The sequence below is a fragment of the Microtus ochrogaster genome, linkage group LG5, assembly GCF_000317375.1.
Source record: "Microtus ochrogaster isolate Prairie Vole_2 linkage group LG5, MicOch1.0, whole genome shotgun sequence".
Classification (NCBI taxonomy): Eukaryota; Metazoa; Chordata; class Mammalia; order Rodentia; family Cricetidae; genus Microtus; species Microtus ochrogaster.
This window is the reverse complement of record NC_022031.1, coordinates 25,555,559-25,570,230: the sequence shown is the minus strand read 5'-3', so window position 1 is coordinate 25,570,230 and position 14,672 is coordinate 25,555,559. Positions and strand designations below refer to the sequence as shown.

The window sequence follows — 14,672 nt, the reverse complement described above, 5'->3', positions numbered from 1 at the left end:
TGTCTGTCTACTTCTGGTTTGCTGTCGTTTATAAACTAAAACACATTTTTAGCTTTAAAATTTTGGAAACATCTAATGAAATATAAATAACAAGCAACATGACAACTTGACCAGTGTCACTGCTTAGTCTTAAAGGCTAAAATGTCAGAGATCTTAATGGGAATCTAGCCTTCCATCGCTCCTCCTGCGGCCTCCACCCTGACCCCTGCTTGATGCCAGGACAGGCTAGGAGGCTCTAGTCCCGCCCCACAGAGCCCCGCCCCGCGGAGCCCCGCCCCGCAGAGCCCCGCCCCGCGGAGCCCCGCCCCCGAACCGCTCCCCGCGCTGCCCTCTGGGAGGCGGGACGAGGCGGAGGTGGTGGCGGTGGCCGCTGCAGTCTTCCCTGGCAGGACTCAGGACTCCTTCCCTCTGTCCGGTCGGCGAGTCCCCGCTGGTGGCAGGCCCCAGCCCCAGGTGAGTAGCTGCGGGACACCTAAGCCACGGCCCACACGGACTCCACTGCTAGCGCCCGCGCGTTTGCCCGCCAGCCAATCGTAGGCCTCCTTTCCGCTGCGCCCTTTGACCCTGCGTCCCTGGCGCCTTGGAATCTAATCCCGCTCGGCCCGGCTGCCAGCTTCCCGCTATGTTAATGCCGGCAGCGCGTGGGAGCCCGACATTGGCCGGCTGCCCGGCACCCCACAAGCTGCAAGTTTGCCCCGAGGCGGTTCCCCAGCCCACCCCTCCTCCTAGAGCCCCAAACTTTGGTGTGCGTCTGGAGGGCCCGGGCCGTCGCGGCGCCTTGTCCCAGCCTAGCTGGAGCCCCGAAGGCGGCCTGGACTAGACCGCCCTCCGAGGTCTTTGTTCCCCTTTAACACGCTTGCCTCGGTACTGTGGACTTCCCCTCGCTGGAGGAGGGTGCCCGGTTTCTTTTCCATTTGCGGAGGAACAAGTTGAGGGTACAAGCGGTTAAAACTTTCGTTTTCTTGTGTCAAGGACTTACAGATAATAGAGGGGAAGATGGAGAAGTCCTAAAAACTAACTAACATCAGCACTCGTGTGAATCTGTTTGTATGAGCTTAGAAAGACAAATAAATGAGACAGGACGGTACTCTGTAGGCGGCATTTTTAAAGAAAAATGCAAATTTAATGTAAGTTTTGGTAAAACTAATTCAGATTTCTAAATTACTTTTATGCAGTACTTTCTTGCACTCTAAGAGCGGTTTGTAAGCCATGAAAACCTCAATTTTACGGCTTGTAGTCTGTGTAATACAGAAAGCTGAGACTCTTACTCCATAGTAAGTAACTAGTATGTGATCACGAGCTGCCTTCTCATTAAGTGTGGACCGCAGTTCAGGAAGGAAACCATTGATTATTTCGTCTGTCAGCTTCCAAGGCGCAAAAATCATTGTAGTAAAGTCTTCTATATTTGAAGCCACCTAGGCCGGAGGCAGGAGCCCACGTTGCAGCCCTATGTTTTGCCCTTGCTGGGTGCTTAGTGGCAGGTTACTTGGCTGTTTGCCAGTTGGCTCAAAAGCTTGCAAAACCTCATTTGCATAGTTCCATCGCCAGTAACATGAAGTTCTGCTTCATAGATGGTTGTGAGGATCAAAAGGGAAGCCTGACTGGACTTCTGAATGAAGTTTGCAGTAAATCTGACCCGGGGCAAGACTCCAAAAGTTTCAGATGCGTTGTGTGTTCTTAGCACTAGTTTGGTCTGTCTCTAGGTACTTATAGCATAAAATTAGAAGAACGTAGTATGAACACAGAAGAATAAGTAGGAGGAATCTTTATAATTTGATTATTTTAAAAGGGAAACTGGTGTTTCTGAGTTTCTAATATGAGCAGATACTTTTAAAATAATCGTTTAGATCTCTTAGCTGTTTAAGTATATAATACTTTTTTTTATTGGAAATCACTAGACTTCCACATTAAGTATCATTTTAAAAGATTAAAAGCACCAAACATAAAAATAACATGATTTCAGGAGAACCAGTTGTGGAACTCTGGGACATGTAAACTTCCCTTTGATGAGGACAAGTTGTCACTGGCCAGTACCTTGAGCTTCCTGCTTTTGAGAACCTCTACACCTGCAGTTGACTTGTAGAGGCTTTTTTGTTTTTCTCACAAGGAACTTCTGAAACCATTCTTTAGTTAAAACCAGGTGAGTAGTTCCTTTGCCTGTCTCTTGCGAGAGCAGTGTTTTGGAAGTGTTCAAGCACTATTAGTGTTTTAGTGTTTGTTTTAGAGTCCAGAGGCGCTGTGTTGGCACAGATATTAAGACAGTAATTTGTGTAGATGGACTTTAAAACTATTGAATTTTCATGAATTTTCTTTTATAGTATTGCTTATTATAGACTATTACTATGTTATAGACATACTGCCCAAACACATGACAGTGTCAGAAACAGGAGGGCCAAAGAGTAAGCTTAGTAGTGATCAGTGATGATAATATTTGTTGGGATCTCCTAGAGTACAAATGACCTCCATTTCTATGGGATAGAAAACTTGTACACATATAGTTTACACCGTGTAGAGTGTTAGGAATGCCAGCATTAAAGGAAAACGCTGCTGCCTCAATAGAGCTTTCTACTCAGGAGTCTTTAGGAGAAGAATCAGGAAGAGGAGGCAGATTTCTGCTTTGTCTTGTACCTTGAATATTATTTTAGAGATAATAAAGACTACGCTTTATTGTTTGTATTCTGCAGGGTTAAGGGTCAAACCTAGAACCCAAGGAATTGTTCATTGCTAGGCATATGTTCTAACGCCTGAATGACATGCTCAGTTCCATATGCTGGGTTGGTTTTTATTATTAATTATTATTATTATTTTCGTTTATGTTAAAACAGAGCCTATTTGTTTATTTATTTTGAGACAGAACCTTACTAGGTAGCTCTGGCTGGCATGGAAGTTCCAAGGTAGCCTGGAAACTCATAGAGTTCTACCAGCCTCTGTGTCACAGGTTCTGGGACTAAAGGTGTGTGTCACCACATCCAGCTGCCATGTGCTACTTCTGGGATGTTGTCATGCCACCCATCTTTTCATCCTTATCATCATAAGTAAATTGTTCATGGTTCATAATTGCTTAGTGATATATTATCAGATGGGAAATAAGTCTTCACGTGGACAAAAATCCTATGAGTGAGAGAACTGCAGTGGAGAAAAGTGTAGAAACATCGGGCTAGGGAAGCAAAGATAGAAATTTGCACTTATTGTTACTACAGAGCTAAAATTTTTTAAATAATAATTTTTACCTATGGTTTGAAAATTTTATATATGCTTACAATGTATCTTAACTTTACCTACTCTCCACATTACAAATTTCCAGAATCCCAGAGTCCCATCTCCTGACTTTATAACCTCATAACTAATTAATTATTTTACTTAGTGCTGCACAAGAACATATGGGTGTGGGGTCATCTCCTGTGGTATGGGCAATGTGGAGGTGGCCACGCCCCAAAGAAAATGAGACTGGCTTCCTCCAAGTGTCATCAACTCCCAATATTCCTCAGCTAGATTCTGGGCCTTGGGTGAACTGCTCCATGCTGGAATTTGTAATTCTCTAGTTCTTATTCAGTTAAGGACAGCTGCTATTGAGTTCTTAGCTGCAGCATCCAGGCCATGTCCAGAGGACAGCATTTCAAAGTTTACCTTTCTTACATTCGCTTTGCTCTTCTCCAGCAGTGTTCCATGTTCGTTCCGATGTTGTAGGGACAAGAAGATAGCTCCAATTAAGCACTTCCTTTCTATTCTCAGCAATTTGTTCAGTAATGAATCTCTTCATTAACTACGATCAATGACAGTAAGAAGTTTCTCTGTACAGCCAAGAGCGTCCCAAATCTATGAATATATAAACATTTAGAAGTCTGACCATCAAAACCTCTCCTGGAAACCTTTGACTTACCTAGCCATGGATTTTGACCATGTTTACAGGTAGCAGGCATGAACTTATCCCTGTAGAGCATGCTTTAAATGTAATCCAGAGAGCAGCTGGTTACTTACACACAGTAGGTACCAGTAGGCATATTTGGCAGATCAGTATTGTAGCACCGGGTAAGACCACTTATACCTTTCCTACCCCAGCCACCTTCATAGCACCTTCCAGCACTATGAAAGATGGCCTAGCAGGGACAGAGCTCAGACTTTTTAATACAGTGATTGAGTGACTTGTTAAGAAGATTGAGATACCCTTCGTTGTTGATTGCTAAAGATGGAATTGGTTTTGTGATGATATAATAGTCATTTGAAATGAATAAAATCTGTAATACAAGAAATAATGGTACAGCTTAAGGAATTAAATTTATAGGCAAGTATGGGGGCAGAGATACAAAGGTAGTGTCCATAATTGCAAATTTTGCTTATGTATTGATGGATCTATCTAAGAACGAGAAATCACATACACACACACACACACACACACACACTATCTTTAATGTTCTTTTTATGTTTCTTTCCTCATTTACTTCAAATCTTAAGTAATAATCAGTAATTATATACTTGTCGTTTTTATTTTTTTGCCAACATTACCTTATATTGTCCATAAAAGAAATTATATCAAAAAACAAAATGATAAAACTTAATAAAGAGTCTCAGTGAGTTATCAAGGGTCCCATGATTAATATATTTTTCAAATTCCAAACTCAGTTGTGTTTCTGTTATATACCTTGACTAGTGCATTTCACCAGCCTGAGTCAACAATTCTAAGACCCTTTTTAAAACTTTATCACTGTTTTTGTGTTTTTACTGAAAAGACTCATAAATATGGACAATTAAATGTTTCCTCTCATTAACTACCATTTTAAAATTTAGTCCTTATATATGAATTATTGACTGTATATTCTGTATACACAAAATTTATTCACATGATACAAATTTATTTTATTAAACAGATTCCTGAGTTCCCCTGACTAAATGTTACTGGTGTATATATAGGGCTATTTCTAAATCAGTATCTCTTGGATATGTATGAGTGTTTGTGGGCATGCGTGTGTGTATGCATGTTTTTTAATAGTATTTGGTGGTTTATTATATTTTACTGTTTAATGTAGTCAATGGATTTTAGTTTTCATTTTAAATACTGTAGAAAACATTAATATTATTTACTAATCATCTTTTTAAAAATGAATTGCAGCAAACTATTCACAATTTTGGAATTTAAAGAATGTCATCATGGCAAAATTTCGAAGAAAGACTTGCATCATTTTGTCACTTTTTATTCTATTTATTTTCTCTCTGATGATGGGCTTAAAGATGCTGAGGCCAAATACAGCATCCTTTGGAACTCCTTTTGGGCTTGACCTCCTTCCAGAACTTCATCTACGAAACGCCCCCTTGGGAAACAAAGCTGACTTCCAAAAGAGTGATAGAATCAACATGGAAAGAAATACGAAGAACCCAAAAGCTGCTGACATGTCTGTGAGGCCATCCAAAGCCTCTGAGGCGACCCTGGAAGAATTGCCTCCTCTGAATTATTTTTTACACGTATTTTATTACAGTTGGTATGGAAATCCACAATTTGATGGCAAATACATACACTGGAATCATCCCGTCCTGGAGCACTGGGACCCTAGAATAGCTAAGAACTATCCACAAGGGAGACATACTCCACCAGATGACATTGGCTCCAACTTTTATCCTGAGTTAGGAAGTTACAGCTCTCGGGACCCTTCTGTCATAGAAACTCACATGAGACAAATGAGCTCAGCCTCAATTGGTTGGTAATTAGTTTATTTTGTTTACATATATAAATAATATGGGTGGGCAAATAAATTACTTATCAGTTTTTATACTTTTATTAGTTACAATCTTAATTCATATCCCTGAATTAAGCTGTACTTTTTTTTCCCCCTTGGGAAAGCTGAAGAAAAAGGGTCATGAGTTGAGTGCAGTGGGACCTTTCTCCCTGCCTAGCTAAAATTGGGATCACTGTTGCCCTCTTTACTGCTGATCCTGACCCCACTCAGGCAGCTGTATCTGATTTCTGTCACTGTGAAGTTATGATTGTTTCCTTTCTAATGACAGCAAAATGTATTTAGCTACCCTGTTTGCTTGTTATGATTTGCATTGCACAGAATTCTGTGATTCACCTGTTGTTAAAGATAACAGTTTTAGTCATTGTTATTAGCGATAATATCTCATTATATGATTGAGGGTGTTTGCTTCTGTAGTTATGTGTTGGGCATTTCAACTGTTCTTTCTGTAGCATACAGTGTGGCTTTATTTTTTTAACTACTCCTTTTCAATTTCTGTGTCAGTTTCATTTTTATTTAATGTAACGAGGTTTTAAATGTTCCATTTTGCATTTCCACTTGTCCTGTTTATGGTCTTTTCTTCATCTTTTATGTGCCTTATCTGACACTAATGTGAGTTTTTCAATCTTGCAGTCTCTTTTGGCCTAGTATATGTAGTCATTCTTATTTATTTTTAATATCACTATAGCATTGCAGTGTAAACATTTAACTTAACTGGTGAAAAGTGATCAGTTATTCTTATGTCACCCATACCCCTCCTCTTTTTTTTTGTATGATTTCAGAGTACGTATCTTTATTCATAAAGTCTTACCAATGACAGTGTATTATCTGGCGTCTGAGAAATGTAGAGTCTCTAGAGCCAACATCTGAGGGTTCTACATAGCCAGGTCTGTTGTCTTTGGAGTTCCATTAATAAAGCCTGATGCTTTATTTCCTTAGATTTCTTTATTGTGTTTGCTTGTATTTTATTCATTATTCTCTGAAACATGCTTTTGAGCTCAAGAAGATAGCTTCCTGAATGACTGCTTTGTCTTTGCTGTTGAGAATGCTGATGCTGACTCACCTAAGTATCTGCAGAAAGTGCAGCAGAGACACGTGAGCACTGGAAGGCAGGCTGCAGGCTACTGCTTCCTAGAGCTGCTTCACTCCTAGAGGAGACTAACTTCCGGGATCACTGTCATTCCTAGCTTAGTCACTCGGCTAGTACCTTTTTATTATTGAGTAGGTCTTTGTTGTCATGGCATTTCTTCTTGCCCATGCTTCATGATTCTATGCTATTAGATCAATAGCTGTTAGAAATTATTAGAAATAGAATCATGGTTTGAATATGGAAGAATTCATTTTTCATAATTTTTGTGTGCCTTTTGGCTTTTTGATATGGGTTGCTTCCCTTATGTGTGTTTATTTTCATTGCTTTTTCTGAGAAGGAAGTTTGTTTCCTGGGCTGTATGTTGATCAGTTTTCTTCCAACTTTGATTCTCACCAACATCATTATCTAGGTGCAACTCCCCTCTTCAATAGCCGTAACATCCCTAGATCTCTATCCACTATTAGTTCTTTGCTCTGTTCAATGTTTTGCTTTTTCGCTGTCCATGGATAGCAGACAAAGATAGCCTTTTCCCCCATTAGCTTTAATGAAAGGGCCACTTTGTTCCTCCAGCTAAAATTCTTCTCTAACATATTAGAACTCTGAGAAAATTAAGTGTTGAAATCTAGGTCTCCTGCAGCTTCTTACTCTTTACTGTTTAAGAATTTCATCCATGCATTTAATATGTATTAATAAATCTAGTCCCCCTTCTCTCCCCTCCAGTTCTCCCCCTAGCCCCAGCCACCATCACTTTTCATTTTCAAACTCATATGCTCTTTTTATAAACCTACTGAGTCCAGTTAGCGCAGCTTATATGTGCACGATAAGGCCATCTCCTGAAGCATGGATCACCTCTTAGTGACCACATCCCTGCAGAAAACTGATTTTTGCTCCACTAACAACCTTCAGATTGTCAATAGATCCTCAGCTAATGGTGACACTGGATTAGCCCTGCCCTTCTCCATGGTAGAATTTTGGCTGCTTTGATTTCTTAATTCTACAAGCTTTCCTTTATATAAGATTATTTCTTTCCTTTTGTAGAAAAAAAAATATTGATTACTTGAGATACCCGTGCTGTCTGTCTCTACTGTCCTGCATTTCTCTATTTATATTTGGAGGTTTGAAGTGTTTGTCTTAAATATGTTAACTGTAGTTAATGATTTCTCTGTAGTCTGGTGTTTCTAATACCTAAAGTGTAATTTCTTAGTACAGAAATAAGTGAGTACTATGGGGAACAACTCCAATCAGTTTTCCTGTATTAAATCTTCGGTTAAATTATATTTATGTGTTTAAAAATAAAAACCCTAGCATATAGGTTCTTATAGAAGTTTTATTCATAGTTGCCAAAATTTAAAAGCAACTAGCATGTCATTTAATAGGAACATTAAACATCCACACAATGGCTATGCAGCAGTAGAAAACTATGACTGAGTCACGAGACATCGTGAAAGATCTACAATACAAATTACCCAGCAAATGGGGCCAGTTGTAGAGCGCTACATACTTTATGATTTCAGCTCTATGACATTCTGGCAAAGGCAGAATTATAGAGGGTGAAAAATCAGTTACTGCTGGGTGTAAACAGGGAGGAAGGCTACATAGGTGGGGACCTAATGTTTATAGTAATTCAGTCTGGCTGGTACCATAATGGTTAGCTTATAAACTTACAGTTTTATTAGACTCCACAGGACTGCTTGACATTAGTAAAAACTGTGGTCGTTAGTTAACAATAATATGATGGTACTATCCATCAAACATAGTAAATACTGCAAATAGTATGTGAATGTGAATAACCGGAGGAGAGGGTTGTGTTCTGTAGGAGAGCTTTTAGAAGGACTACGTGCCTTCTTGCTAAGAGACTTAATTATTCTAAAATGTGTAGTATGTTAATTTGAAAAGATATCGGTTGCTTAAAATAGTTCATAAATATTGGATAAAGTAATCAAATTGCTGTAATACCCTTTGAATGTACTTGGAACTCATATGGCGATCACTCTCGTTGCTTTTCATTCTTCGTTATTCTTCACTATTAGGAGTCCTGGCCCTTTCTTGGTACCCACCTGATTTGAGTGATGAGAATGGAGAAGCTACTGATCACTTGGTACCAACGATTATGGATAAAGCTCATAAATATAATCTGAAGGTATTTAATTTGTTTTCAAACTATTTTTATCATTGGTACCTCTTGATAGTAATACTATGTTAATTACTCATTTTAATTAAAATTTTATACATGTAGAAATGTTTTAAAATATTACTTCATAAAAGTTTGTTTTATGCAACAGAGGTATTCTAAAAAATGCTTGTTTTAATAATTGAAATTCTAATGCTTATCCAATTATAAGATACCCCTTGCTGTTTTTTTTTTCTAACCATGTGTTATATTCATCTACTACATTTTGTATCTTTTTTTAAACAGGGACTCATTATGTAGCTCTGAGTGGTTTGGAGTTTATTATGTAGACCAGATTGATGTTGAACTCACAGTAATCCTCCTGTCTCTGCCTCTCAGGTGCTATGATTAAACACATGCACCCATTTATCTGTGTTTATTAGGAAGAGAAAGGTTTTATGGATTCCTTTGTAAACAGACTATTAGAAATTAGTGAAGTTTATGTCTGGATATGCTTTAAATGTCAAAAGTGACTGTGTTTAACTATATAACTTTACATCTTTAAAAAGTGGTTAGAAAATAAATTCCTGTCCAAATATTTTTTTTTTTATTTTTGAAATTTTAAACTAAGTCTTTGAGAAATTTGTACAGGTGCTTTTTGTTCATAGTCACAATATCTCCTGTCAGATCCACCCCCTCTTACCTGCCCTCCCTGTCTCTGTTTCTCTGTCTCTATTTCTCTCTCTCTATATATATATATAGGTTCTAGGTCCTAGAGCAGAACTTACTACTATTGTTCTGCTGAATGGACATGGTATTAAGCTAAACTCCTAGTGATTTACTGTTATACCCACAGATAGTTCATCGTTCTACCCATAGAGATACTTGTTTCTGCAGTACATATATATCTTTCTCTCTCTCTCTCTCTCTCTCTCTCTCTCTCTCTCTCTCTCTCTCTCTCTCTCTCTCATCCTCCCATCAAATCCAGTTTATGCTGTCCACATATTCTTGGATGTTTGGCCTTCCACTGGAGTTTGGTTCACTATGTACTGCAGAAACAAGTATCTCTATGGGTAAAACTATGAACTATCTATGAATATAACAGTAAATCACTAGGAGTTTAGCTTAGTACCATGTCCATTTAGCAGAATAATAGTAGTAAGTTCTCCTCTAGGACCTAGAACCTATTTAGCCATAGGTTCTTGGCTACATAAACGTTCTAGGTAGAAGTTTAATCTTAAATTAAATGTGGACCTTGAAGGTAGTTCTTTCTCTCATGACATTTATGCTACTGTTTCACCAGTGGTTGTGTGTTTTCAGGCTGGTTATTGTAACTCACAGGGTTTATAGCAGGATGAGATTCTTGTGTCAACCAGTAGTGTGCATAGCAACTCTCAGCACTATTAAAGCTCTCTCGTAAGGACAAACATTCCAGATTAGTACCAACTTGATTTCTCTATATTCTGTAACTGAGGTTTGTGGTTTCTTCATCAGAAAAATGGTATAGTCAAGTTTTGGGGTGGAGAATAAGGAAGAATGGAAGAATATTGTCAATAGTTCAACATTTTTAAAAATTAATATTCAGTTGTTTAATCTCTCTGTCTTACTTTGTTTTATTTGTCAATATAGACTTTCTTTGTGTAACCTTGGCCGTCCTAAACCTTACTCACTCCATAGACAGGACTGACCTTGAACTCATAAAGATCTCCCTGCCTCTGCCTCCTGAGTGCTGGGATTAAAGGCTTGTTACACAACTGCCCAGCTCTAGTTTCTCTTCAAATAGTATAAATCTTTTGTATCTCTTATATCTGTCTTTTATCTTATTTCTATAACTAAGAGTTAAAGTTCTCTATTGACTTCAGCATGTAAAAAAGGGGTTAACACCCTTCTGTGGTGATGCTTTGAATCTTTTCCATTTAGTGTGTTGTTGAATATAAATATGCCATATTATGTCAAAGTGGGTGCCTTTTCTTCTTAGGGTTTAAGGGATTCTTTTTCTTATTTTCCTGTGTCATGAAAAAATGTTGTGCTTTTTCTATATCTATTTATTTCTATCCTTGAACCTAGTTATGTAATTTCTTACCTTTGTTGATTTGCATGGTTTGAACCATCCTTCCCTCCTTGGAATGAAGTCAACTTCATCATAACAGTGATCTTTTGAGTATGTTGTAGACTTTGGTTTGTTCATATTTTATCGAGAATATTTGCATTCATATTCAACAGAAAATTGACTTTTATATTTTTTTCTCTTGTGTCTTTATTTGGCTTGAATATCCATGTAATACTAGATTCATAAAATGGGCTTCGTAGCATTTTTTTCCTTTCTGTCTTATAGAATAATTTGAGAAAGATTAGGGCTAGATCTGTAAAGTCTGATAGTTTTCAGCTATGAATAAGTCTGGGATTGGGCATTTCAAGAAAGATTAATTGGAAGATATTTAGGTATTCCTTTAATCTTATTATGTGTGTAGATATGTTAATGATCTTGTTTTAATTTTAGGAGGACATATGTTCCTAGAAATGTATCCATTACTTCAGAATTACACAAAATATTGGAACATATGTTTGGAAGTATGCCCTACAGTCTTATGTATGTCATTTCCATACTCCTTCTTTGATCTATATATTGGTTAATATTAAGTGACATATTTTTTCCTAGTCTTGTCTATTTTGAATTGTGAAATGCCTGTATCTCTTTCTAGATTTAGGAAATTTGACATTTTGTTTTATGGAGAACAACTTTTAGTATTTTTCACTTTTGTCTATGTCCTTGATTTGTAAATTGATCTTTTAATTATATCCTATGTATCTCACTTAATTATATCCTATGTGTCTCACTTAATTATGTCCTATGTATCTCACTTAATTATATCCTATGTATCTCAATTATATCTTATGTATCTCACTTGCTTTGCTTATACTTTCTTTTTGTTTTATCTTTATTGATACATAAATGTTCTTGTTTATTTACTCTTCAATCCTTGGTCTTCTGTGTTTTCTTTGATCCTTTCATTGGTAAGGGTTTCTACTAATTTGGATTTTTGCTTTGTTAAGTTATTTCTTATGTTTTATTTTTATGTTAAAAATCTACATAATAGTTGCACAAATATTTTCTAAAATGAACCAAATATAAAATGTTTTAGGCTTTTTGGGTTATACGATATCTTTAAAAGATATTTTTTAAATCTTCTTTTATTATATTTTTTGTATGAAAATTTTTTTTCACACAATATATTCTGACCATGCTTCTTCCTCCCTACTCCCAGATTCTACTCACCTTCCCAAGTTCGTGTCCTTTCTCTTTTAAATAAACACAAAAGAAAAACTAATAAACAAAACCAAGAAACTTGCTTACATACATAAACATACAAACAGAAACCATAATATGCACACAGATGACCAATAAGACAAATATTGTCCACATAGAACAGTATGAGATGAAAAGTCTATAAAAGCTTTGAGTTTGTTTTGTATTAGCCATCTACTACAGGGCATGGGGCCAACCTGCATCATGGTCAATATACCCAGTGAGATATACTTTTTTCCTTTGCAAGTGGATGTCAGTACAGATAACTTCTTGCATAGGTATAGGAACTTACATAACTCACATCCACTTAAACCACTCGGCACTGTGACCCAGTCTACTTAAACCTGTACAGGAACAGTGAGTGATTTCCCTATGTTCTGTGAATCCATATGTACACCCTATTATGTCTAGAAATGTTTCTTTGGAGTCATTCATCCTTTCTGGTTCTTACAGTCTTTCATCTCCTTTTATGAGCTCTGAGCGGAGGTGTTTGATAAATATCCCATATAGTACTAAGTGTTCTAAAATTTTTTACTCTTTGTACATTATCAAGTTATGGGTTTCTGTATATTTCCATCTACTACCAAAGGAAACTTCTTTGATGATGGCTGAGACACTGATCTGTGGATGTAGCAAAATCTTGTTAGAAATCATTTTGTTACTATACTCCATAGAGCACAGCAGTAGTCCGTGATTTTCCTCTAGACCTATGGCCTATCCAGTCTCAGGCTCTGAGCTACCCAGCAGGGCCATGCATGACTACCAACTCTTGGAGTGGACCTCAAATGAGAGTGGTTGGTTACTCCTACAATACTTATGTCACTATTGCAGGTGGTCACCATTGTAGATCGCAAATTTGTATCTGGGTTGGTCTTTAGCTTTCTTCTCTGGTAGTGTGTAGAGTACCTTCTAGTCCCATGAACACTCAGTGTGAAGGAACTACAAGGTCAACGTTTCCAGGTTCCATGACTTATGCAAGTGTTACAGTTTAACACTGAATTTTTCAGTTAGCTTTTCCCAGATTTTCATTTGATTTTTTTAAGTATTTATTTATCCATATTAAATTTATTTCATATCATACATTGATCGCCTTTTTTATCCAGGTGTTAATATTCTTTTTTATTTAATTTTATTTTATATACTAGCCTCAGTTTCCCCTCTCTCCTTTCTTTCTACCTTCCTGCTTTTCCCCGTCCTATCCCTGTCCACAACTTAGAGGAGGTAAGGCCTTCCTTAAGGTGTCAACAAAGTCCTGTATATCAAGTTGAGTCAGGACCAAGCCCCTGGCAACTTGTATTAAAGCTAAGCAAGCTATCTTGCCATAGGGAATTCATGTCCTTTTAGAATTTGCTCAGTCTTCTTTTGTATCATCCTCTTGAATTCTCTGTCTGGTATTTCATTCTGGATACCTTGTTTTGGAAATCTTATTACTGTTGAATTGGTAATTTTGGGAGGAGTCCTATTTTCTTTACTTTCATGATCATTATTTCTTTGTTAATATTTGTATAGCTAAGATTAGGTCATTGTGGATTTTTATTATATGTCCTTTATTTCTTGTGTTGAAATTAGAAATTCTTTTTGGCATTTTTCTTCTGGGACTAGTTTGTGTAGCACGAATAATATAAACCCAGAGACAGATATTGGGGTTCAACCTGAAGATCAGAAAACCAGAGCAGCCAGCCACTGGCTCTTACATCTACCTCAGACCAAAAATGGGTGATCCTGCCTCCATGAATCCTCAGATTGAGACTGAGACTGAAACCTGTCTTCTCTTGTCTTATATCCCTCTCTAGGGCTGGGATTAAAAGTGTTTATTTACTGCCACCACCCTGCCTCAATGACTAACTAGTATGGGATTAAAGGTGTGTGCAATCACTGCCTGGGCTGTATGGGTGAATAGTGTAGCTGCTTTGCACCGATCTTCAGACAAGCTTTGTTTATTAAAGCACAGATAATATACCACTATTCACTTGTAGCAGGGTTAATATGTCTTCGCCTGCTATCTCATATGTTAGACTTATAGCTCACTTCCTCAGGGGGGCATCAAGTATAATATCCAGCTCACCTCCAATAGAGTATTTGAGGAGAACGCCACTGGTGGGAAGACCTACTATGGAAACTCAGTAATAGTTAAAAACAGCTATCTCCCTTAAGTCTAATGATCACTACGAAATAAAGGAAGAAGATAATATTGGCTGGTATATCACCTACTAACTGTAGGTATGGAAAGACAGTAAATTGAGTGTCACCAGGAACTCATATAAAATAGTAAATAGAAGAGAAGAATTGGGAAAGTGTTAGGGAAATCAGACCCTAAAGATTGTTGACATTCAAAAATTGCATTTAGCCGGGCGGTGGTGGCGCACGCCTGTAATCCCAGCACTTGGGAGGCAGAGACAGGCGGATCTCTGTGAGTTCGAGGCCAGCCTGGTCTACCAA

At 37.7% G+C, this 14,672-nt stretch overlaps 1 protein-coding gene across 2 annotated transcripts in view; it reads left to right on the top strand.

The window, feature by feature from the left end:
- The first annotated feature begins 339 nt into the window (after nt 1–339).
- The window catches only part of Manea (mannosidase endo-alpha), a 23,706-nt gene continuing 9,373 nt past the window's right edge, over nt 340–14,672 (top strand). Inside the window, exons 1-4 of one of the 2 annotated variants that reach the window (XM_026786766.1) lie at nt 658–935; nt 1,964–2,140; nt 5,108–5,689; nt 8,847–8,956. In XM_026786766.1, coding sequence (XP_026642567.1) covers nt 5,146–5,689; nt 8,847–8,956 — 654 coding nt within the window. In that variant the 5' untranslated portion in view covers nt 658–935; nt 1,964–2,140; nt 5,108–5,145. Of the gene's footprint in view, nt 454–657; nt 936–1,963; nt 2,141–5,107; nt 5,690–8,846; nt 8,957–14,672 lie in introns of those variants that run through there. The other variant, XM_005361931.2, reaches the window with a different exon arrangement.